This window comes from Solanum pennellii, chromosome 3 (genome assembly GCF_001406875.1).
Source record: "Solanum pennellii chromosome 3, SPENNV200".
NCBI lineage: Eukaryota > Viridiplantae > Streptophyta > Magnoliopsida > Solanales > Solanaceae > Solanum > Solanum pennellii.
The window spans coordinates 71,586,008-71,611,366 of record NC_028639.1 but is presented as its reverse complement, the minus strand read 5'-3'; the positions used below and the strand labels follow the sequence as shown (position 1 = coordinate 71,611,366).

The 25,359-nt window shown below is 32.8% G+C and overlaps 4 protein-coding genes and 1 non-coding gene across 10 annotated transcripts; 4 read left to right on the top strand and 1 right to left on the bottom strand.

Annotated features, from left to right (window-relative positions):
- Positions 1-329: 329 nt before the first annotated feature.
- Positions 330-2,050, top strand: LOC107014799 (carbonyl reductase [NADPH] 3-like). Its single transcript, XM_015214886.2, has 4 exons — positions 330-531; positions 696-954; positions 1,027-1,221; positions 1,363-2,050. The coding sequence occupies exons 1-4, from the start codon at positions 440-442 to the stop codon at positions 1,756-1,758; spliced, it is 942 nt and encodes a 313-aa protein (XP_015070372.1). The 5' UTR covers positions 330-439; the 3' UTR covers positions 1,759-2,050.
- A 5,762-nt stretch (positions 2,051-7,812) lies between these two features.
- LOC107012755 (calcium-binding mitochondrial carrier protein SCaMC-1-like) lies at positions 7,813-12,142 on the top strand. 4 transcript variants are annotated; one of them, XM_015212676.2, is made up of 6 exons: positions 7,813-7,972; positions 8,274-8,805; positions 10,556-11,341; positions 11,429-11,519; positions 11,620-11,812; positions 11,843-12,142. In XM_015212676.2, the coding sequence occupies exons 2-5, from the start codon at positions 8,367-8,369 to the stop codon at positions 11,810-11,812; spliced, it is 1,509 nt and encodes a 502-aa protein (XP_015068162.1). In that variant the 5' UTR covers positions 7,813-7,972; positions 8,274-8,366; the 3' UTR covers positions 11,843-12,142. The 4 variants fall into 4 exon arrangements, with proteins under 4 accessions (XP_015068162.1, XP_027770995.1, XP_027770994.1 ...); XM_027915194.1 differs by lacking the exon at positions 7,813-7,972 and adding an exon at positions 7,977-8,043 and having other exon boundaries at positions 11,620-12,142; XM_027915193.1 differs by lacking the exon at positions 7,813-7,972 and adding an exon at positions 8,010-8,085 and having other exon boundaries at positions 11,620-12,142.
- A 3,133-nt stretch (positions 12,143-15,275) lies between these two features.
- On the top strand, positions 15,276-17,173 carry LOC107012426 (pentatricopeptide repeat-containing protein At5g61800). The gene has a single exon (XM_015212269.2). It carries the CDS (start codon positions 15,447-15,449, stop codon positions 17,040-17,042), a length of 1,596 nt encoding a protein of 531 aa, XP_015067755.1. The 5' UTR covers positions 15,276-15,446; the 3' UTR covers positions 17,043-17,173.
- On the top strand, positions 15,277-15,358 carry TRNAS-AGA. The gene has a single exon. It is a non-coding gene; the product is annotated as a tRNA-Ser (tRNA).
- On the bottom strand, positions 17,102-24,543 carry LOC107012427 (sucrose nonfermenting 4-like protein). Of its 3 annotated transcripts, none has more exons than XM_015212272.2 (14): positions 24,203-24,542; positions 24,012-24,099; positions 21,737-21,995; positions 21,453-21,587; positions 21,291-21,350; positions 20,445-20,534; positions 19,690-19,824; positions 19,297-19,438; positions 19,016-19,192; positions 18,436-18,499; positions 18,250-18,319; positions 17,710-17,806; positions 17,506-17,622; positions 17,102-17,368 (listed from the first exon to the last, which is right to left on the bottom strand). In XM_015212272.2, exons 3-13 carry the CDS (start codon positions 21,923-21,925, stop codon positions 17,531-17,533), a joined length of 1,251 nt encoding a protein of 416 aa, XP_015067758.1. In that variant the 5' UTR covers positions 21,926-21,995; positions 24,012-24,099; positions 24,203-24,542; the 3' UTR covers positions 17,102-17,368; positions 17,506-17,530. The 3 variants fall into 3 exon arrangements, 2 of the variants coding, with proteins under 2 accessions (XP_015067758.1, XP_015067757.1); XM_015212271.2 differs by having other exon boundaries at positions 17,119-17,368; positions 21,737-21,919; XR_003577585.1 differs by lacking the exons at positions 17,102-17,368; positions 17,506-17,622 and having other exon boundaries at positions 17,735-17,806; positions 18,415-18,499; positions 21,737-21,919; positions 24,203-24,543.
- Positions 24,544-25,359: the final 816 nt, after the last annotated feature.

Below are 25,359 nucleotides of genomic sequence, written 5' to 3'. Positions count from 1 at the left end.
CTTTAAATCCCTTTACAACTCAAGCAAAAATTCTCGAAGTAAATATGATAAATTCAACAATATGCGATACAAATTTCATTTTATAATAAAAAAAATAATAATAAGATAAACACGATATACACAAAAGACTTTGTATATATTTATTTTTTTGAGGTTATCTTTCTTAAATGTTTACCTGTGTTTAGAAAATCGCCTTGAAATTTATTTTTGTTTCGTTTAGAACCAATGAATATTGTTGAAACGAACGCTCTAGAATTGCTCCAAATATATCGGAAGAATTTCGGTGTTTCTGTTACATCTCTTCTCCTAGCTACCTTTCTTTCTCTCTAAGAGATTAGTGAATGAATTAATGCAGCTGCAGAATAGATAGATAGATAGACAGATACGACTTAATTTATCGGAATCAGAATCAAAATTGAAAATAATACTAGTAATAATAATGGATAAAAAGGAAAGGGCAAAGGAAAAAAAGGAGAAAAGACGCCAAGAAATCTCCCTTCTACGTACTATTCCCTATTCTGATTACCAAAGGTCTCTTCTTTTTAAACATCTACCTTTTTTTTTTAAATAAAAAATTAAATTCATGTTAGCTTCTCGAGCAGAGGCGAATCTAGGATTTAAAGTTAGTGAGTTCAGAATGTGTTTGATCTGATATATTTTTATTTTGAGCGTTCGTGTTTTGCATGATTTTATAGATGGTGGTCATCTGAAACGATTGCGGTTGTTACGGGCGCAAATAGAGGGATTGGATTTGAAATTGCACATCAGCTTGCATCACATGGCGTTACTGTTGTTCTCACGTCGCGAGAGACAGCTGTTGGAGAAGAAGCAGTGAAAGTCTTTCAGGAAGGAGGTCTAAATGTGGCATTTCATCAATTGGATATTGTGGATCCTGTATCGATTCAAACATTTTGTGATTGGATTAAAGAAACATATGGTGGCCTAGATATACTGGTAATTAATTTTGTTCGTTTTTAGAAATTTATTTTACTTTCATAAATAAAGCTAATGATGATATGTATGTAGATCAACAATGCAGGAGTCAATTTCAATTGCGGAAAAGATAATTCTGTTGAATTTTCTGAAATGGTAATCCAAGTTAACTATTTTGGCACCAAAAACATGATCAAAGCACTTACTCCGTTGATGAGGCCTTCCCCTGCTGGTTCTCGTATTGTTAGTGTCACCTCGCGATTGGGTAGACTTAATAGCAAACGAAATGTAAGTAACACCTCCGCTATTTCATTAGAACATTACAGTGTGTGATCAACTCATATCTTTTTTTTAACATACCCTCGCGTTTAGGGCCTGACTCTGTTTCTTTCATGTCTGCTATTGCACATTTCTGGTTGATGCTACCAGGGAATTTCAAATGTAGCAGTGAGAGAACAATTAGAAAACGTGGATACGCTGTCTGAGGAAGTTATCGATAAAACTATGAGCACATTTTTGGAGCAAGTAAAAGATGGAACTTGGGAATCAGGAGGATGGCCTCATGTGTTCACAGACTACTCATTGTCAAAGCTAGCAGTTAATGCCTACACAAGGTTAATGGCGAGGATATTCGAGGAACGACCAGAAGGTGAAAAAATATACATAAATTGTTATTGTCCGGGATGGGTGAAAACTGCTATGACTGGCTGGGCAGGGCATGTTACTATTGAAGAAGCTGCTGATACTGCTGTATGGCTTGCTTTGCTCCCTGATCAATTTGTGAGTGGTAAGTTCTTCGCTGAGAGGCGCGAAATTAACTTTTAAACTATCAGTGTATACGAATTGTTTTTTTTTTTGTTTTTTAAAAACAAGATTGTCGAGTTCAGATTCGAGATAATCTGCATTTTGTTAACTGAAATGCACCCAATTGATATAAGTAGAAATAGATATTGGTATTTTCTTGATCGAGGTGTCTTGACAAGTAACAGTGGCAGATATTGATATTGATGAAGAGCAAATTTATTTGTACTTGTAGTTTTTATTATTTAAGCAGATTGCAGGCAATCTTGTTTTTTTTAACCTCTGTAATGGATTTAATAAACATTACTTATACATACACAATGTTCTTGTTACGTTTCAATTTTTTATAAATTTATAAATTATAAAATTATTTTCGTGTGATCTATAGATCGTAAAAGGGTTGGAAACACTTAATGCATCATAAGGCATCAAGTATAATATGGAAATTCAATGTTGATTGTAGTCCAAAGAGTCTAGATTTGCGTGTCAAACGGAAAAGGAAAAAAATTAAAACAACAAGACGATTGAAGGGGTAAAACTTAGCCTAAGAATTGGTCTATATAATACTTACCTGCATCGAGTCTAGGTCGCGTAAGCTATTTCTCATCCTCCTCTTTTTGGAAAATAAGCCCCAATTTGAATTGGTCAATGTTTTTGCTTTTTGATAGATTAAACTAATTATGAACGTGTTTGAATTGGTTTTTGGTTTATTTTTATTATTTTGACTTTAAACTATTTTGATTTAAAAACACCTAAAATAAGTTAATCCAAACGGAAACTATATCTTGAGGAGCCACTTGGTCAAACTTCCATTATCTGTTTACAAGAAGTTTTGTAAGATAATTTTTAAAAACTTTTGGAGAGTAGTAATTTGTGTTTGAATAATTAATTAATTTTTTTCTCAATATTAGAAATAGGGTTATGTATTGATCGGTTCAGTTCGATTTATCGGTCATCGATTTGTAAACATGCTAAATCATTACGAATCATTAAGATATTGACTTATCAGTAATCGGTTTATCAGTTATTGATTGTTATCGGGTTAATTGTTAAGATTTGATATAAAAAATAAATGATTGAAAATCAGTTAGAATTAGAAACATGAAGATAAACTAAATAAACTATGCACATGAGTTGATTGATTGCATTTTGCTCAAAAAAAAAACACTAAAACATTGTAGAATAATCAAAAGTTTGAAAATATCAAAAATAAAATATGAAATTAATAGACTTTTTTAAATCAAAATCGTTAAATCAATAATCCAATATGGATAAATTAATAAATATTTTCAATTTAAATTTTTGATTTTAAACTGACCTAACAAAGAACAATATGTGCTTAACAAGCACTCCAAAAATGCTTTTAAAGAGAAAAACTAATTTTTTCAGCTTTTGTTACTACCTAAAAGTATATCTTTTTTCCTATTAAAGCTTGATCAGACGCAACTCCATACAATGAATATTTATTTTTTAAAATGAACACTTTTAACTTTCTAAATTTTTTGGCTAACAAACACATAAATAATTTGCTTGTTACTATTAGATTTAAAATACTATATAAAATAGTTAGTAGTAATTAAATTTGAAAGTATTATTATTAAAATAAGATCAATTTTATAAGATATATTTTTCATTAAATTTTTATTTTAAAAATCCTTGAATTTGGGATGATCTCTAATCTAGAAGATGTTTTTTGGGTTTCGGTATGGAATTCGGATTAACCAACTTCCCGTGCCTGGATGGCACGAACTTCGAAGCATAGTTTTTGGTAATTTTCTCATGAATGGGTGTGGGAGCAACTATAGTTTTATCATTTTTAATTAACAGTTTCGAATTTAAGTTTTTCTAATATAAAATTATTTAGTTAGAAAATATTATATTTTAAATATGAAATTTTTAACATATTTTTAAATTTAATCATGCATTAGAAAATATTATATTTTAAATATAAAATTTTTAACGTAATTTTAAATTTAATCATGCACTAATATAAATATTAGATATAAAAAAAATTAGCCTCTTGAGGTTGATATGTGGTTTTATTCTTTTTGATGTTGAAAAAATCAACCTCAATAGTTAATTTTAGGTATTCTCTTTATTCTTTTTGATGTAAATCAACCTCATAGTTGATTTTGGGTATTCTCTTTTTTAAATGGTAAGTAGGTTATTTATGATTGTGGTTAAAAATTTAAATACGAATAAAATTAATATTTGGTTTTGGATTAAAAGGTTTGAGTTTTATTTCGAAAAATCGATACTATTTAGTTTGATTTTGATTTTACTAAAAAAATCGCAAAAATGATTGAACTGACCGACAAATTATACATACAAATTATATAATTATTATTCATGAATAAAAGTATAATATTTTTTGTTAAACTTAATGAATCTAAGTCTTTAACTTTACCATTTTTTGCTACGAAGACTTGATCTTTTGATTTTTGGTGTATAATGACTGTAATATAGCTTAAGTAAATTACTTTGATTGTGTAATTGTAACTCTAGTATTGATTAGTTAAATTAATTTAATATCGATTTTAACCAATTCAAATCGAACCGCATGAATCTCCTTATATATAAGTTAAAACCGGCTAAAATACATTTTTACAAATATTAAATTAAGTTGAAAAATTAATGTCTATTTTTATTTAGACATTCAATCTGCGATCTATTATAGTTAAGCATCTAAACTTATAATAGTGTTTCTTCATATTTTTATTCAAATTTTGAAAAAACTACCATGCCTATATTCTTTAACATCCATTATATAGATAAATTAATTACTAATTAGTATTCTCTAGTTATATAGACTAGTTTAGTATACATACTTTGTCCATGTGCATTACGTCAATTAATATAAAACAATAAGAAGTAAGGTATATTTTAAGAAAACTATATTGTTACACTACATGTAACATTAATTTAAACCTAATAAAATTCGAAAACAAAACTGGTAGGAGTACTAGAAGAAGAAAAAAATTTACCTGAATCGATGCGAATAAATTTTACGTCTAGAAATATATGTAAATGGAAAATATTTATGAATTCCCTTTTTACTATCTATTTAAAAGCTATACTAACAATTAATTAGTTCCTGAACAATATATTGCAAAATAATTTTGTAATTTAAGAACTATTAATTTAGTATATGCATTTTGCACGTGTATCTCACATTAATTTATAGAACTCTGTATATAAGAAGGACAAAAATTATTTTAGAATAGCAATTGATAATAAGATAAATATTATATATATTTAAAGGGAAAATGCACAAGTACCCCCTCTACCTATGCTCGAAATCCCAAAGACACTCTTATACTATACTAAGGTCCTATTACCCTCCTGAACTTATTTTATAAGTAATTTTTTACCCCTTTTTGGCCTACGTGGCACTAGTTTGAAAAAAAAAGGTCCTATTACCCTCCTGAACTTATTTTATAAGTAATTTTTTACCCCTTTTCGGCCTACGTGGCACTAGTTTGAAAAAAAAAAGGTCCTATTACCCTCCTGAACTTATTTTATAAGTAATTTTTTACCCCTTTTCGGCCTACGTGACACTAATTTGAAAAAAAAAGTCAATCAGTGTTGGGCCCACAAGATAGTGCCACGTAGGATGAAAAGGGGTAGAAAATTATTAATAAAATAAGTTCAGGGGGTAATAGGACCTTACTATAGTATAAGTGTGTCTCAGAGATTTCGGGCATTGGTTGAGGGGGTAGTTGTGCATTATCCCTATATCTAAATGATAAAGTTTTCATAAAGTAAAGTTAGAAAAATTATTTAACTAAACTTTAACCTCTTTATTTCATTTTTCAAAAATTATTTACTCATTTTGTTGTGTATTATATAAGGTAAAAAACTAATTTTGAAGTCTTAGAATGTTAAAACTTTAAATGTAGTTCAAATAAGAAAATATATAGAGATTTTTTTAGTTTATTTTAAATTATTAAAATATTAGGAGTTCTTACCTGTTATAAATACATAAAAATTAATAGTTATGATTTTAATTGATTTCAAATATGCGATATATGATAAAATTTAAATGATAATTATTTAAGATAAATAATACTCCTTATATCCCTAATTAATTATGCATTTTTTAATTGATACACCTATTGAAAAATTAACTATTGATATAGTGAATTTATCATTTTACCCCTATTAATTATGAAGTGAATAAATTAAAAATTTAATATTTGCAAGAAGTTTTACGTTTTTCAAAGTAAATAATTGATGGTGTAATAGGTTAAAAAAAAATCTCTTCTTGATTTGTCAAAGTAGATAAGTAATTAGGGACAACTAAAAAAAGGAAAAATGGATAAATAATTAGGAACAACTAAAAAGGAAAAATGGACAAATAATTAGGAACTTACAGAATTAATGAGAACTATTTGAGAAAAAATAATAAATGACAATTATTCGAGGAAAATAATAAATAAAAATTATTTGAGGAAAATAATGAAATTAGAATTATTTAAGGAAAATAATAATTGATAATCTTATCATCTTTTAATGGGAAAAAAATTCAATCAACATTTGAGAATAATAATTAAATGAAAACTATTTGAGGAAAATAATAAATAATAGTTATTTTAGAAAATAAACAAATGCCAATTATTTAAGATAAGTTATTTAAGTAAAAGAGTAAATGATAATTTTGTCATCTTATGAAAAACAAAAAGTTCAATCAATATTTGAGGATAATAATTAGATGAACTATTTGAGGTAAAATAGTAAATGATAAACATTGACGAAAATAATAAATGACAGTTATTTAAGAAAAATAATATATAAAAGTTATTTAAGGAAAAGAGTAAATGATAGTTTTGTTATCTTATGAAAAACAAAGTTCAATTAATATTCGAAGGTAATAATTAGATATAACTATTTGAGGAAAAAAATAAATGACTTTTATTTTAGAAAATTAATAAATGATAATTATTCGAGAAAAAAATACAAAAAATACTTATTTGAAAAAATAATAAATGATAATTATTTGAGAAAAAATAATAATAGATAATAATTTTTTAAAAATCAAATAGCAATTTTATCATATTTTAACGAAAGAAAAAGATAAATATTTGGTCAATATTTTAAAAAACCATCATGCTTTTAACGTAATATGTATTAGATAATTTAGCTTAAGTAAATTGTAAAATTCAATCATCAATTTTGAAATGTATTAAAAAAATTAATAATTAATTTATATATGTAATGAACACTTTAAAATACACATAAAAGCTTTTCTAAAATTCAAGACCTAAAATATCTGATAAAATAATTTTGTGGTGTTTGGATTGCCTTTAGTAAAACAATTTATCAGTTAAAACACAAAAATCAAAAGTGGTGTATTTTGACTTTTGATCTTTTCTTTATGTACTTCTTCAACTTGTAAAAAATTATTTGGTTTAGTAGAGTAGTAGAGTGTATAAAAATAATATTAAATAAAATATATTAATGATAAAATTATATTGATAATGTATATATCAATTATATTTATATTAATTATATAAAAATATTTTTATTCATTATTTGATTTAATACATTAAAAAGAATATGTATTATATAAAATAAATTATTCATAAAGGTACTCTATAGTCTCCATTATTATGATTAGAAAAGATATAAAAAATTATTTTGAGGGACAATTGAGTTTTTAATTATGTTAATATAGCATTAAAATCATTTCATTGCTAATATCTAGAAATTTATAGTATTGTAATACACATCTTAACATACAATAGAGTGTATAGCTAATTGAAAATTAAAAAATCGTACCAAAATAAGTTAGTAAAATAATGTATATATTATTTTTCCTAATATAATCTACTAAACGATTCCTTATTCTGTTATTTAAATATTTTTCTTAAAAGAAATTAAGAGTTAAAAATATTAAAAATAAGTCAATTTAAATCTTTATTTTATCATAAGAACTTTTTGCTCAAACGAAAAAATCTTTTATATTATCCATTTAAATAAAATTTACTGATAAATTTATTATCGCCGCGACATATTGAACCTCTTTGGGAATAAAAACAAATGAACATGTGCATGAATCATATTCCCATTTCATATAAATTGACCACTCCTCAAGTCTTTCTTCCACATGTTTTGGCAAAATTTTTCTCTCTCTCACACACACACAGAGTAGTAGTAGCTGCTGCGCGTTCATCTTCACCGACTCACCACCACAACCGCGTTCAAAGTTCATCTTCAACCCCATTGGACCTCTTAACTGGTATAGGAATTTGAATTGTTTTTGTCCGTTTGTGTGTTTGAAACCGGCCATTGACGTTTTCTGTAAAAGTGGTTTGTAATAAATTAATCAGTTTTTTCTTTTTTTCAACTTTGGTAAAACTTCAACTGTTCTCTTTCTTCCTTTTACTTGACCCGTGAAGAAGAAGAAATGAAGTAAGCCCGCATATTATACGGGTCTATTCTTCGGATCTTCTTTGATCCTTTAGAAATATTCTCTTATAATAGTTATCATTCTTTTTCTATCAGAGGAACTAATTCGCTTCTTTATTGACCCACTACAGGAAAATCAAAAGCACTATTGCGTATGTTCTATTAGATCTGAAGTTGATTAAAATTCATGCTGTGAAGAACCCAGAATTTTTTTTTTGTTCGGTATGTCTGGAGCTGTAGCGGAGCACGTGAATCATCCGGTAATGGCGGCTAAAGACCCGTCTGGTTGTTGTAATCCGGTGAAAAAGCCGGGTCCGGTTTCAGTGGACCATGTTTTATCAGCACTAAGGGAGACTAAGGAAGAGAGGGACCTTAGAATGAGAGGTCTATTCAGTTTCTTTGATTCCGACAATGTGGGTTACTTGGATTCTGTGAAAATTGGGAAGGGGTTGTTTGCTATGCAAATTCCGGCGGATTATAAGTTTGCTAGGGAATTGTTGACCGAATGTGATAAGAATAAGGATGGGAGGGTGGATTATCCGGAATTCAGAAAGTATATGGATGATAAGGAGCTGGAGCTGTATAGGATTTTTCAGGCTATTGATGTGGAGCACAATGGGTGTATCTTGCCTGAGGAGCTCTGGGATGCCCTTATAAAAGCTGGTATTTACTATTTCGCTGACTCGAACTTTAATCCTAATTGATGATAATATTGTTGCCTTGTCTTTAGTTAAGAATTTCCATCCTTGTACTTTTGTCTTGTGAGTTCAATTGTCTTTCATTGCTATTGCCAAGATGGTATGATGATGATGTGTGTCTTGACTTGTAAAGAAAAAAAAGTATGCCAGGATGATGTCAATCGTTGAATCAATAGTTAAGTATCCCAAAATCTAGCCAGCTACCTATACAAAAAAGGTGTATTGTCTTTACAGAAGAAACAAAAGAGACTTTTAACTCTAGGATTTTCGACTCCTTCGAAAGTTTGATCAGTCCTCTCTTCTTACTACCACATTATACAATTAGTTGTCTTCTATAAGCTGTTCTTTCTAGCATCCAACTTGCTTGCCATATAACTTGCAATCCTTCCGCCATTTATATATGGTATATTATGGATCATAACTGTGCTTCAGCAGAACTACATTCTATTAGGAAATAATTCAAATCCTCTTCATGCATCTTAGTCAATACCAACTTAGTTGTATTAGTGGAAATGGTTTACGCATTCCGTGACATCACTTCCCAGCTCCAACCACTTTTTAACCATGTTGGAAGAATGCTGTAGTGAGTCATCTGCCCCCGGTGCCTTATTCTGGACAGTTCCTCATTGTTCTTTCCACTGCCTCCTTTTCAAAAGGATGTCCTGCTCCTCATTTTTTCTGATACTAATTACCTAGAATATGATATGCCTAGTTTGTTGGTTACATGATTCTTTGATGCTAAAAAGTCACATTTTTGTGGTGTTTTTAGACCAGCCACTTAGGAACCTTATTGAGCCTGGGAACAAGCATAGTTTATGCAGGAGCTTCAGTTTATTAGCTACGAAGTGATAATTTAGCTTCAATTCAATGCTAAAATTGCACGAGCTTCATCTTCAGTTGCTAATTTTTGTTCGACTGGAAGCCCTGATTTTCTGTTTCTTGGAATCCATTCCATTTTGTACTAGACCAAACTTATATCCTTTACACCTCGGGGATGAGTAATTAATTTTAGATTTCCATTTGGTAGACAGGTACAAGAAAGAAAAAAGGGTGGGTGGCTGCAATGTGAGAGATTTAATAGTCCCTTGTGTGTATCAAGTAGGTGTGATGTTATCTTGTCTTGGATGATATTACATATTCTGATGGCCTTGCATCTAAACAGATTTGTTCATCTTCATTCTTCTTGTGTAAAAAATAACACTAATTTGCAAGAAAACATAGGAATTGTTGCTGAATTTAATGGTTGATAACCTTTCTATACCATGTTGATTGGTGGCTTTGTGACAGTTTGCAGTAGTAGTTGATCGATGCTATTATGTATCTTTCTTTTGCATTTAGATTTTGTCCTTATTTAAGCTCCTATTGCCTTTCTCTATGAGTTAATTCATTATTTCCTATATTTGGACATGGCTAGAAAGCATGTGGAGATGTATAATGATTGTTTTGCTTAATCTAACAAAAAAGAAGAGTATATGTACGTATGCATGTGCAAATGATGCATGTGAGCAGGGACAGGTTTGGGTGATCATTTGAAAAGCCTTTTGAATCTATAAACCAAAAGTTCATCATTACTCCTTAAATATGTTGCTATTGCGAATATTCATCTCTTCTGGATGTATGTTTCCAGGCCATTCATTTTGTGTTCCCTAGCCTCATTCATTTCATTATAGTTTGTCTTCCTCTTATAAATGAGGACTGTTTTTTTTTTATTGCAGGGATACAAATAGATGATGATGAACTTGCACGGTTTGTGGAACATGTTGATAAGGATAATAATGGTATTATCACTTTTGAAGAATGGAGAAATTTTCTTCTACTTTATCCACATGAGGCCACCTTGGAAAATATTTACAAATACTGGGAGAGGGTATGTCTTGTAGATATTGGTGAACAAGCTGTCATACCCGAAGGCATCAATAAGCATGTTCATACAGTTAAATATTTCCTTGCTGGGGGAGTTGCAGGAGCTACTTCTCGTACCTTTACAGCTCCCCTTGATAGGCTAAAGGTGGTTTTACAAGTTCAGACTAATCGTGCTTCTATTGGGTCCACTATCAGAGAAATATGGAAGGACGGTGGTGTCTTGAGCTTTTTTAGGGGCAATGGGTTAAATGTGATGAAGGTTGCACCTGAAAGTGCAATTAGGTTTTACGCTTATGAGATCTTAAAAAATGTGATTGCTCATACGCAGGGTGAGGAACAGGGTGACCTTGGAGCTTCTGGACGTTTTGTGGCTGGGGGCATGGCTGGTGCAGTAGCACAGACTGCCATCTATCCCATGGATCTTGTTAAGACTCGGTTACAAACGCATGCAAGTGAAGGTGGAAAGGTCCCCAACCTGGGAAAACTATCAAAAGATATATGGATTCAGGAGGGGCCTCGGGCGTTCTATAAAGGGCTGATACCATCTCTTCTTGGAATTATACCTTATTCAGGCATTGATTTGGCTGTTTATGAAACGCTGAAGGATTTGTCTAGGACTTATATTCTTCAGGATAGAGGTACAGCTTGTAACTCTTCAACTGCTAACCAACTCATCTCTGATGAAGTGAAATTAGCATTTTTCTAACAATTGTGTTAATATGCAGAACCTGGTGCTCTTGTGCAACTTGGTTGTGGAACAATTTCCGGAGCACTTGGAGCAACGTGTGTTTATCCTTTGCAGGTTATAAGAACGAGGTAAATCTTCATGTTTGACTGCACTTGGTTTTCTAGATTTGGATAAACCTTTACAATGCAACTTGTCTTTCTTTTCACACTCGATCTCAATTCCTGCTAGAATGCAAGCTCAACCTACAAATACTGAGGCTGCTTACAGTGGAATGTCTGATGTGTTCCGGAGAACACTTCAGCATGAAGGTCCCAGGGGCTTCTACAAAGGTCTCTTTCCGAATCTTCTAAAAGTAGTGCCAGCAGCAAGCATTACTTATATCGTTTATGAATACATGAAAAAGAATCTAGATCTCAAATAGATGGTACATAATCTTGGATGGTTGTTCCACATTTGAGGTTAATCAGCTGATGCTAAGGGACGATAACGGTGAAAATGAATTAGGTTATTAGTCTTATTTGTGATATGGTTTTCAAAATCATATACTCAGATTCTTACCCCCATTGCATGATTTGTTGCCCCCATTGGATGTTGAAGAAATTTTTAGGAGAGTTTTCTTCAACAGTCATCTTCATTTGGAGATTTCTGTCCCAGTTATAGGAATATCCTCTGTAAATTAATGCTAATTTGCATACACACACCTTACCATTTTTTTTTACTAAATGAATATTCAATCTCATTTTGCACCATTTCATTGTTTTAACTTCGACTAAATACTTATATTTTTGGCAACTTCTTCAATTTTATATTAGATTTCTCAAATCATACAATAATTAATATGTTGTTATTCATCAATGCGTCATGCGTGACACATACTCCTATATGTTATTAGTATTTAATATTTGTGGATGAGTTGTTTAACTTCTTTCCAAGTCTGGCTTGTTTCATCGTCATGAATCATTTATCATCAAAAGCACGTTGACGTATCCTGTCCAAAGAGAGTCGATCGGTACTTCTTCGTTTTTAAATTACATGATATATATCACATATTTTGAATCCCAGATGAATATTTATTTTGTATAATCATTTGACCAGTATCCTCTTATTGAAAATCATGGCTGATAAATAGATCACGGAACACATCGGATAAAATAGGAAAGTAAGAATAGGGCAATATTACTTGAAAAGAAACACAATACAAGGTATTTGTTTGAACAGTAGTTCAATCCAAAGCTAAAAGACTTAAAACATCATTATACATATGAAACTTGAAAAACCCCAACTTATCCATGATGGAAAGTAATACAATATGAAAATACAATAGGAGAAAAAAAGAGGAATTAAAATCTGGAAGAAAGGCGTTGCCTTCCCTTTGCCTATATGACTTGCCTGTTTTTTCGCGGATCGCGCCTTAGTATCGACTCACATCAGATGCACCAAAGGGTGTGACCTAGTGATCGCCATTTCCTCGAGTAGTACATCAACATCCTTCTTTTTTTTCTTTCTCCACATCTTCTTGTGCTTCACAACTAATAGGAGTTGAGTTGCTGTTTTATCTTGTTTCATGCAAGTCCTGTTATATATAACAATCTTGAAGGCCTAGGATTTGTCCACTATATTATCTGTACTACCCTAGGTCTTAAAAAAAAAATTAGACAAGAACAAATCTTTATGGTCCCCCATCCTAATAATATTCTTTTTGTATTAGGCCCTCCTGCTTATCCACCACTAAGGATATTTATATTCCCTCTTTCATAACATTTAGATAACCACAACAATTATGTATCAATCCTAGATAAGTTGATATTAGCTATATAAATTTTTAATGTTAAAGTTGCTCATGAGGGGAGCTAGGGCACTCGATCGAACCCCTTAGTCGAAAAAATCCTACTAAATATATAAGGTTAAAATTATTTATTGGGATACATATATCATATGGTAAATTCGCTTTGTTTCTTCATATGTTTAGATTTATCTTTGTATTTCTTGTTTGGATTATTGTACATATTTTTTTCATAATGCAGTATTGTATTGTACAATATTACATTAGTGAATATAACATTTGGATAAATTATACTATTATTCTCTGTCATTACATATCACACATTAATAATTTATTAAATAAGACAGAGATCAAGATGAAGTTATTATAAAAGGATAAAGTATAAGATAAAATATAATTACTAGATAAAAGCAAAAGTCAAATGAAAGAGAAAAGATAAGATAACGATGCAATTATACTAAATCAATATTACATAAAATGAAATTTTTCATTGTTATATAATGATAAATTCAACGATATGATATAATAAATTTTAAATAATTATCAAAATAAATATACTATTTAAACTAACAATATAATACAATAAAATTGATAACAACTATCCAAACAAAGTACTAATAAAAATCTCGATTCCACCGCTAAGTTTAGCTAAAATCAGAATTAGATCAATAAAAACAACGAAATCTATTCACCCTCCATGTGAAGAAAGGGACCCCGGGGGGGGGAGAGACATAGAGAAATCATTATAGTGGAATGAAGAAGAACTAAAGTTAGCTTGACAAGTGGAAAGTGATGGGGTAAAACTTAAAAAAACATTTTAACAGGTCCACAAACATTAAAAAATATAAATATTATTCTGTCGGTTGGTTTGAAAAATGGTTATCACGCCGATAATTCGGGGTTTTTCTCAAATGTCTTTGAGTCAGACAGGTCGCATAGGGCTTGTCGTTTACATCTCTTATGTGATTTACAGTAGAGAATTTATTCAATGCTCATCACAAAGTAACCACAGAATAGACACTTTGGCAGAGATTATAGTGACCGCGAGCTATCTCGTGTCGAAAAAAATAAATAGTACTAATTATTATAAGGAAGCTGAAAGAAGAAAACAGAGGACTCAGTTTAGCTACTAAAAGTAGAATATGATGCAGATTGGCTTTCCCTTGATAGAGTATAATTATTTTGAACCGTCCACTTTTAGTATCCAAACATTATTAAATTACAAATGATTCTAAGGAATCTTTGTGGAGATTGAAAGCATTATTAAGTGGGGGAATGGGGAAGGAGACATTATCCCAGTAAAAAAGGACCTAAATGTGGAAAGTGTATAATACTTGTCATTTTCCATCATAATGTTCCTTTTGATAGTGAAATTATTCATAAACAAATGCACCTAAAAGGGATTATGTAGCTGTCTTGAGTTGGTTGATTGAGCTTTTTTTCGAGGCCAATTTATAATAGTAATTGAAATTTATAGATAAATATTTAATTACTGATTCACGTGAATCTACTCGCAAAACACAACACTCTAGATCTGCCCTAACCATTTTGGGATTATTGAGATGTTTGCTCCTTGTAATTTGGAGCTGGCGGCTAAGAATAGGACCAAGGGCTATCGTTAGCCTTTGTTTGAAAATGTTTTTTCATGCAATTACTTTGATTATTGCCTTTGGACAAACACTTACATATTGTTATCGACTAAATATGTTTTAAGAGCATAAAATTTAATATATAGTCGGTGAATTAGTTGGAATTTTATAACTAACGACTTATTGATATAGGAGCGAATTATTCAATAGATAAATCCTTAATTTATTACGAGTTACCATACTTACACTTTTATCTTTGATATATTATCCTCATCTAAATTTTTCCCCACAATATATTATATACTGTTAATCTTAAAATCGTAAAAACCAAAAACTGAAAAACCTAATTACTTTTCTTTTGTATTAACTATTATATCACTGTTAATCTTTATTTTTGCAATATAGAAGAACTTTATAATTTAAAATAGCAAAATAAATTATTTTTTAAGGCATGTTCATGAGAAATTTCTTTTTTAGAAATTAGTCGATACACCCAATCGTTAAACCACGTAGGTGGACGTGCCGGAGTGGTTATCGGGCATGACTAGAAATCATGTGGGCTTTGCCCGCGCAGGTTCGAATCCTGCCGTCCACGAGTTTTTGTTATCGTTTTCCCTCTTCACTGTCACAACTAGGCTTGTTATGGTGGTTTTGATGAACCACAATGAACAACAACTTCTTCTATGGTTCAAATAAGTTGCAAGCAATCAACATCCTTCTTGATTTTTACACTGAAGCATCAATGCAAGACGATTTCACAAATTTATCAAGTTCATGCTCAATCTGTTACCAATGGCTTCCTCTTCTCTTTCAATTCCACTTTTATACTCACTCAAATCCTTCATTCCTTCACTTCCCTTCTCTCTTCTCTTCCTTCACAACCCACCACTCGCTATCCATCCGCCATTTTCAATCTTATTCACAACCCATCAACTTTCTGTTACAACACCATCATTCGAGCTCACACCCTTCTCTCTTCTCCTAATGCTTCCTTCTTTTACTTCATCAAAATGCGGAGAAATTCAGTTCCGCCAGATTCCCACACTTTCCCTTTTGTTCTTAAAGCTAGTGGGTTACTGAATTCTCTGCTTCTGGGTAAGACCCTTCATTCACAAGCGTTGAAGTTTGGCTTTTTAGTTGACGCGTTTGTGTGTAACAATCTTGTTCATGTGTATACCATTAGTGGTAGTATTGGTGATGCACGTAAAGTGTTTGATGAAAGTTGTGACAGAGATGTTGTTTCTTATAATTTGATTATTGATGGGTATGTTAAGGCTGGTGAGATTCGGGAAGCCAGGGAAGTGTTTAATGAAATGCCTGTGAGAGATGCAGTTTCTTATGGCACACTTTTGGCTGGGTATGCAAAAATGAACCAGTGTAGAAATGCCATTGAGCTATTTGATCAAATGGTTATGTTGAATGTGAAAGTTGATAACGTTGCGTTGGTTTCTGCTCTCTCAGCTTGTGCACAGATGGGGGAACTCGAGAAGGGGAAGACGATACATGATTATATTAAAAGGAAAAGGATTGCTATAGATTCGTATTTGTGTACTGGCTTGGTTGATCTATATGCCAAATGCGGCTGCATTGACATTGCTAGAGAGTTATTTGAGATGAGCAAGGACAAAAAAGTGTTTAGTTGGAATGCTATGCTAGTTGGATTGGCGATGCATGGCTATGGCCAGTTACTATTTGATTACTTCTCAAGAATGGTGGAGACTGGTGTTCAGCCTGATGGGGTGACTTTTTTGGCGTTGTTGGTGGGGTGTAACCATGGGGGTCTTATTCATGAAGCTAGAAGGTTCTTCGAAGAAATGGAAGGGGTTTATGGTGTTCCTCGAGAACTAAAACATTATGGGTGCATGGCGGATCTGCTGGCACGTGCAGGGTTGATTAAAGAAGCTATGGGGATGATAGAGGCAATGCCAATGGCTGGTGATGTGTTTGTCTGGGGTGGTTTACTTGGTGGGTGTAGGACACATGGGCACGTCGAGCTAGCAGTGAAAGCTGCTGAAAATGTAATGGAGGTGAAACCTGGAGATGGCGGTGTTTATTCAATCTTGGCAAATGTCTTTGCAGATGCTGGCCGTTGGGATGACTTGGTCGATATAAGGAGAAAAAGAGACCGCGTAAAGATCAAGAAGAGTGCTGGTTGTAGTTTGATTCAATTGAATGGAGTAACACATGAGTTCATTTCATGGGATGACTTGCACCCTCAAAGCAACGACATATATTCCATCTTAAATTGTCTGCAACGACATATATTCCAATATTACTAACAACATTTTCTTTTCACTAGTCTGTACTGTGCTAAGCCTAGCTAAAATAGCGCGCTATGAGAAGTGAAAATTCATATAACATAACCCAACATACTATATTGTTATATACTTTTAAGAAAATTCTTGAGTTACATCTTGGTCCAGGGTTCTGTATTCTCTTTTTCTCCTTGACTACACAAACTTCATTTATGATGCTACAATTTTACAGTTTTTATTGATGATGATATATAAAAATCTTTTCCACTCAGCCAAATGACATAGTGACAACTTTTCTCTTTGAGCAATTGAGCAGCCATTAGAAAGACATCGTCCTAGTTTACTCCCACCTGCCAAATAAAAAAATGAATTGTCACTTTTATGACCAAAAAGATAATTGGATCCACTTCACTACTTTTTCTACAAAGTAACTTTTATGTGCTTTTGATAAGTCAATACTTCATACGATAGAGCATAATCTAAATACCTGTGAAAATAGATTAAGAGAAATTTCAGCCTAAAAGAAGATTAAACACATCTCTCAAAGTTATTATGCCTTCTACATGCCGGCTATTGGGATCGATGACCACAACACGCCGCACAGCTGAAACAAAAAGAAGACGCATTCAAACTACAAGATTATGATGCTCACAAGAAAAATGTCAGAAAGGTAAAAAGAAGTGGTACAAACTTGGATCTGAAAGGACCTCCATTATCCTGTACAGTGGATCAAAGCGTGTGCATGTCCTACAACGATCACGGGATGCTTCATCTAAGACCTGCAGGACCTGTAATCCAATTTCAAATTACTGCATCATTACAACTTCCGAAAATTCTCTCCTCCGATGATTTTCAAATGAAGTGATAGAATGTCCTCATGCCCTATAACGGACATCAACAGTGGCCAAGAGTTTTTACCAAAATGACTCCTAAGTACTTTAACCCATAAAATCTGGAATAAATCAAAGATGAAAGAGTTCCAAGCAAAGAGAGAAAATCAAATGGTAGGTAATTAATAGTTTAAGAAGCTTCCTATACCATACAAGTATGACTACCATTTAAGTCTTCATAGAGTAATTTTGTATGCCAGAGAACAAACTATGAAATGTTTTAAGAAAAATCACTGACTTTTGTACTCCATAGGATTCTATTGCATACTAGCACCTCACTTATACTAGGCAAGCATGATAATCTTGAGAAAACAAAAGATGGTGGATTGAAAGGCACTTACTTGAGTCATTATCATCTGGTCAAGCCGAAAGTGAGCATACACACTGCCTCTTGCCAAAGAGGTTATATCACTATATAAAGACAACCAAAATTACAAATCTGTAAGGCTTTAATTAAATCAAGCAACTTCAATTATGCGTGAAAATAAAAAAATTCAAGAATTTACCATTGGAAGCGCATGAATTACCTCCGAGAATACACATTTATAAGGGCTCCATTATCATCAACGATAGGTATTGAACTTATCTCACCTGTTAGAGCAAGAGAACTTAGTACGCATGTTCAAAGTTCTGCAATCACCGACTTCTAGAGAGGGTAAAATCCCAATAACAATAGAAAGGGTCTAATTCAACTAACAATTCCTGTATTGAGATGTGGAAGTGGAAGGATCAGGTCTGTATCACATGTTTAATAGTAAATATCAACACCACTAGCATGTAGACAAGGAATAAGACACAGAGGGGACGAGGAAGGATGGAAAACCAGAAAGTTACACCTTGTTTTTCCCAGGAACCTAGTTTGCAATTAGTGCATTATCACTAAACCACGAGTCTGAGAATTGCTAGCTATGAATTTATTGGCTAGGAGCTCATTGATATCCTCAAATTGAAATTAATTAGCCATTGCTTAGTTAGACCTTCCACTAAAGACCAATCAGAAAGAAAACTCAAAACCACAGGCTCACAATAGGGCACTTGCAAATTCTGTTTATCTGCGAGCAAGTTACGCTGGACAATTTGTACTACTCTAAAAATATGATTGTGTACCTTCTATTAGTAATTTAAGAGCAGAACTAAGGAGGTCTCCACTGTGTAATGTCAACAATACACGGCTGCTTCCTCTTCCACCAACTTCTCTTGTCCAGGTGCCAAATGGAAGATTACCCACCGGTTGCTGTACAATAGGCAGATACTCTAGAGAGTGCCTAAAATGCCTGCACATGTCTAAGATTTTCCAAGGAAGATAAATAAACCCAACATAAGTCCTTGCAAAAACTTTCTGAGGAAACAAAGCTGCATAAGTGAAAGCAAGCTATAGGCAAACACACGCTTTAATATTCCTGCAAGGCATGCAGTATGCAACAACTGCAAAGACGACCCATCTTCTGGTGAATGTAAAACTGGAACTGCAGATATCTTATTTTGTAATAATGTTAGGGTCACGTCTTTCAGCGACTCATCAGGACCAGCCTGTGATTGCAGAGAAAATAGGAGGAATTAATGGACAGAATAAGATTCTAGATCAAAGCTGCTGAGAGAGAAGAAATTTTCTTATGGTAAGCTACCCTGAAGATATGACCACGCACCCCCCACCCCCCAAAAAGTAAACCACCAAGACTTCAGGGAGAGTCGTGATAAACAGAAAAATATTAATATTCCACGTAGCAATTAGAAAAGGAAGATAGTTAACTACAACTCCAGCAAAACGAACGATTACATACTTGCAGTACTCTTCTGTTTGGAGGTATCATAGCTCCTGATACTTCTGCTTGCAATTGGGACTTTCCGTATTTCCAAGCTGAAATCGTGTGCATTTCAAGCTCATCATGGGTCAGCATTGGATGACTTTCCTGGAGCTGCAAAAATAGTAAACCTTAGGTGTGATACATAAGAAAGAAGCATAGATGTGTGGTTAATAGATAATGCACTAATGTAATAAACAACAATTCTAAGGACCGATAAATGTTACAATTGCAAGGTCAAAGGCGTATGATTGGAGGATTTAACTACACAAAGTTATACATAGTAGATGGAATTAAGAAGGCAATATTTTCTTGTGATTTTAAACCTTACTATATTGATTTTCCCCATAAATACAATGCAAGGAACATTCATCAGCAGGTTTATAATCCTCAATGAACATAGGCAGTCACTTTGTTTAAAAATTTTAATTTGAAAATATAAGCCTGACTCTGATCGATATGATTCACTCTCCATTATTTGATGCACTTGAATGACCAAATGCTTGACGAGGAAAGGAGGGGGGAGGGATATTAGGTTCCTCCGTGGACAAGCAACTTATTAGCCATATAAAAAGCGAATTTCTGAGGTTTTACTAAAAACATGGATTCTGATGCTAAGATACTCAGAGGCAAACCAAAATAATAATCACCTTTGGTTCAATTTTGAGCACTTCCCACTCATAGATAAAGAATTTTAAACTTGTTGCTACCACTGTTTAGCAATTTAAAAGTACCTTCAACAAGATCAAAATGAAATCAGATGCAGTAAGCATTCCTGAAATCATCGCATTCTGTCCATCCCAAAGAGGCATCACTGCAAGTCGCTGAACATATATTCAGCTAGTTAACTTCAAGAAATTCCAAGCATAAAACAAAATCAAAATGGAACTTGAATGGAGTAAAAAAGTACAAAATAAATCACTAAAGACAAGGAAATATAATTCTTAGTGCTAGTAGGATAGCACAAACTCCTACTGCGTATTAGAATTTTTCAACTGACAATTGCATAAATGCCCCGACACTCATATCCCCATAGGCCATGACAGAGAGAAAAATTGACAAATGAATATTACACACTTTCAAAACCTGCATATAGGAACATAACAACAACAACATACCTAGTGGAATCTCACAAGTGGGGTCTGGGGAGGGTAAAATGTACTCAGACCTTACCAACTAGCTCATGGAGATAGTATCTTGTAAATTAAATTTCTTTCTTTTATCAAATACCTTCAATCATCATAGCTAAACATGTAAGAACCGGTGCATTTGAAGGTCCAGTAGTAGGGCATGGTAAAACCATTGCAGACAACCTTCACGCATTTTATCCAATATATTGAAATAGTCTTCATAAAGTGCAGAAAATATTTGCTTGTGTCGATTAACTAATCAAGTCCAAATTTGAAATGTATAATTTGAATTTAACTGATATGCTTTTCTCCAAGACAACTTACAACTTCCAGAATTTGCTTGAACAAGTATTTATAGTTAGCTAACAACCTTTATCTTGAGGACAAAGGTGTCTCTGACATGCAAAAGGAGCCGAGAAGAGAATCAAAAGTGTGCATAGAAAACCATACCTGTTCATACATGATATGAAAAGCCTGCTTCACAGCCACTTTAGTATCTAACGCAAAGACCTACAACAAAGAATCACCAATTAGGTAGTCAGTAAATATAATTAGAGATATTATTAAGCAAAGGCACAATATAAGGGAAAGCATACATAAAGACTTCCAAACCTTTCCTGAATTTGGAATCAGCTCATATGCTTGGGAAGATGACAAAAACATGAATAGACGATGGCGGGAAACATCTATTTCATTGTTTAACAACTGCATGACTGGTTCAAGTTGTGACTCGCTTGAAGATGAAGCCTGGTTGGTATGACAGAAATTTGCGAAATTAAAATGTGAAGGAAAATGGTCGGATGAAGTCATTATGAGTAGTTGTCAGAATGAAGGACGGAAAAGGAAACTGGGTCATGAACCATATCAAGTAACAAACTCTTTCGGATTGCACTAACCTCTAGATGTGTGCTACTAGTAAAACCAGAGACCAAGTTTGACTGAGCATCCTCTCTTATTAAGGCAGAAGGCATGGAAACTGAATCTTCAGCAAATACTAAGTTGTTGATTGCACCATACTCATCCTGAACACATAGCTGGTCCTGGTCGACTTGCCAGATGCCATCAACTAAGAATTTGTACTGCATAGTTCATTTGGAGCCAGTAAATTCAACTCCGTACAAAATGAGCACATTCCTTTATTTTAAGCAGGTGTGGCTGTGCATGTATAATACGATCAGTAACAGCTACAATAATCTAAAGCTTTATGATACTCTCTTATGAAGAGGTAAATGCTTAGCTTGCTAAGGAAACAAGGATGGTCCTGAAAATCAAACTATTTACCATAATAAACATATTAGATACAAATTTGGATCAGTAACACAGCAGCCAAGCATCAAAATCAAAGAATACCGCAATCCTTGAGAATTTTAGATATGAAAAATCATTATCAAGAGAAAAACCAATGCCGGTACAGTAATACTAAATCTGCATGCTAACTATTTGCTGATACATGGGTGCTAATAAGCACATCGATTCTTCTTCTTAGAGGCAGTTAAAATGTACAGGGTAAGATAAGGTGGATCACAGCAAGTAATGGCTCATCTCATGGAGTACTCACTTGGTCTCAATTAAGTTAACTCACTTTTGGTTATAATCCATCCGATTCATTTGACCATTTCCAAAATACCAAGTTCCCCATCTCCAGAACTCAAATTAATGAGAAGTAACACTACCTGTGTTTTTCCAGCCTTGACCTACTATCCAATCCACTAACCTTCCATCTTCTACACATTTAGCTATTATTTGAAATATCATTACCCACCCAATTAAAGCTAGACAATTCAATTTACTTTCCTAATGTTGCTGTTATCTATTGAAATCAGCTTAGCTGTGAAGGGGGGAGTAAGCAATGTAGGTGACAAATGGGTATCAATCATCCACATTATACTCCCTTAAAGAATGTAGGTGAGAATTGGTTCTCACTTATCCACTTTATAAAGGCTTAAGGCACTTAGACCTGATTGCAATTGAAAAAAAACACCTTCGTCGTCAATTGTTTTTTTTTTTGAAAAAAGCACCTAATAATCATTGTTGTTGCTTGGATATGCTACTGATTACTGACTAGCTATGATTTCATCATTTTTCAGAACCTAAAGACGGATAGTGAAACATGCAGAACTATCATATCGTGAATGAGAAAAGATTATTATGCCAGAAACAAGCTTAAAACATGAAAGCAGAAACCTCAGACGATAAAACAAGCAGCCCAAGTTTAATTTTGACTCAGATTAATTCTTTTGTTGTTCCTGAATTGCGATGACACACCCCACTGTTCCAGAGAAGACAGAAACTAGAAAGCATAAGGAGGAAGTAAATTAACCATCTTATGCCATTACACCGTAATTGGGAGAAATATGCAATTACAACCTTCAAAAGTACACGGCTAAAGCCCGAAGATGAAATCCCCCAAAACAGGTTGCATTATTCACTTAACTTAGTCAAAAGGTAAGAGACGGAAGAATAAAATGCGGTTGATCTTTCCGACATAGACAGTTACACATTTAAGCTTTAGCTTTCCTCATTATTGGCTTTCAGAAACCATATGCAGCTTTTACTTACTTGTATAAGTAAGATTTTGCAGCAAATGAAGAAGTTACAATCTGCTTCGCAACCTCGAAATGACAGAAAACAAACCCACATATAGCTTTTGCGAAGGAGTAACAAAACATTAACTGGAAGGGGGGGAAAACATTCATATCAGTTAACTCGCCTGGAACTTAACACAGAAAACAACAATATACTCTGTGTAATTCCACAAGACCTAAGGTAGAATGTAGGTAGACTTTATATCCCTGTTTTTGTGAGGTAAAAAGATTGTTTCCGATAGACCCTCAGCTCAAAAGATAACAAACACGCCCTTGCCGGGATCAAACCCGGGTCACCCAAGTAACAGGAGGGGATACTCACCACTATACTACAATTATGAAGCTAACCATGATTCTTAAAACACTCTTCCTGTTCATCCATTTCTTTACAAATACCACAATTCTAGCTCTATGAACTTGATTAGCCCCTGCAGCTATACTATATGTCAAAGACGAGTCCATTCTTCGCGTACACTACTTGAGACAAAAATGTCATCATACAACCCTTTATTTCAATTTTTAGGTCTAATTGGCACGGAATTATAGCTCAATACACACAATCATCGCACAGAACTTTAGGTAATACCTTATGATATCCTGGTGGAACATCAACAGTCCTCTGAAAAACGGCAGCCGAACCCTCCACCAAATTCATCGGTATCTGCTCACTCCATCTGCACCACCCAAAAATCTCTCAGCTGTTAGTAGGCACATAACATCAAACATGTAGAGTGCACTTTGGAAAATCATCAAATAATTGAAAAAAATGAAAAATACCCATCAAAGGAACCGCAGAGAAAAACATGAGTACCACCATGGCTCCATGTAAAGGTAACTAGTACCATTTCCACTTCAGATACAGAACTTGTTCCTTTGTGTGATTTTGTATAAATACATGGTTTTGGGCAACTAATAGTAAAAAAAAATCAATAGAAATAGCAGAGGAAAATGGTGGAGTAAAAGAGCATCGGTATCTCCGTATGAGAAGAAGCCAGCAAAGAGGGGAAATTGTATTTAAACAAAAAAAATATAGGCATGGATACGACATGATAATATGATGTTTGTGTAGTTTAATGTTGAAATAGTTTCAACAAATTCTCCATTGGTTCACTTCCCTTTCCCAAAGTTTTTTTCTTTTGTCATTAATACTCACTTGTGTCTCTTTTGGGAGGAGTTACTCGGATAGTAAATATCCTAAAATTTTTAAATATTATGAATTTAAAATTTTGAGTTTGTGTCGTCAAGGAGCAAAAGTAAAAACTTCGGAAGAGAGCTAAAGAGAAAAACTCGAGTCCTTTTTTCTTTTATCCATATCCATCTTCTGTCTTTATCGTTTTTACTTGTCTATTTTAAATTTCATATATTTTTAGTATTTAATTAGATTATTTATATTTAAAAAATGTAGGTAAAATAAATGAATAAAAAAGAGATGAAACATGTTCTTTGCCTAGTTTATATCCATAGCTAACATAACTCTATACATATGCCTCGCTATTATTTTAATGTGTGATCCTATATTACGAAAAATTACTTAGAAAAATAAAAACTAATTTCGAGGGTAGTATATGAAAGAATAAAATCATAAATATATTTTTCTTGATATTTAAAAGTGACGAATAAAAATTAAAATGTATCTTAAATATATTGAACAAGTAAAAATAAACTAACGTAAAATTAATTGAGTAGAATTTTCAACTACTAATGTACATTTTTCTTCATTGTATATCTACTTTATTATTGGGGTATTTATAAATTTTAAGAACAATTACTACTATGTAATAAAATGGAAGTAATAATTAATTTTGTCTTAAATTTTTAAAATATTTTTTTAAAAAAAGTAACGGTAGATAATTTGTGGCAAAAGAAGTACACCATTGTTAGGGCTTTTTTCCGGTAAAATTGTTTGGCTTTAAATAGCAAAAAAATTAGTTTCT

Coding starts and splice junctions, on each gene's coding strand:
- LOC107014799 (XM_015214886.2), top strand. CDS start 440: ATGGATAAAAAGGAAAGGGCAAAGGAAAAAAAGGAGAAAAGACGCCAA. Junction 955..1,026: donor ATGGTGGCCTAGATATACTG/GTAATTAATTTT, acceptor ATATGTATGTAG/ATCAACAATGCAGGAGTCAA. Junction 1,222..1,362: donor GACTTAATAGCAAACGAAAT/GTAAGTAACACC, acceptor TGATGCTACCAG/GGAATTTCAAATGTAGCAGT.
- LOC107012755 (XM_015212676.2), top strand. CDS start 8,367: ATGTCTGGAGCTGTAGCGGAGCACGTGAATCATCCGGTAATGGCGGCT. Junction 8,806..10,555: donor GGATGCCCTTATAAAAGCTG/GTATTTACTATT, acceptor TTTTTATTGCAG/GGATACAAATAGATGATGAT. Junction 11,342..11,428: donor TTATATTCTTCAGGATAGAG/GTACAGCTTGTA, acceptor GTTAATATGCAG/AACCTGGTGCTCTTGTGCAA.
- LOC107012426 (XM_015212269.2), top strand. CDS start 15,447: ATGGTTCAAATAAGTTGCAAGCAATCAACATCCTTCTTGATTTTTACA.
- LOC107012427 (XM_015212271.2), bottom strand. CDS start 24,270: ATGGTACTAGTTACCTTTACATGGAGCCATGGTGGTACTCATGTTTTT. Junction 21,920..24,011: donor TTCCACCAGGATATCATAAG/GTATTACCTAAA, acceptor TGAACTATGCAG/TACAAATTCTTAGTTGATGG. Junction 20,535..21,290: donor TTCATATCATGTATGAACAG/GTATGGTTTTCT, acceptor ATATATGTTCAG/CGACTTGCAGTGATGCCTCT.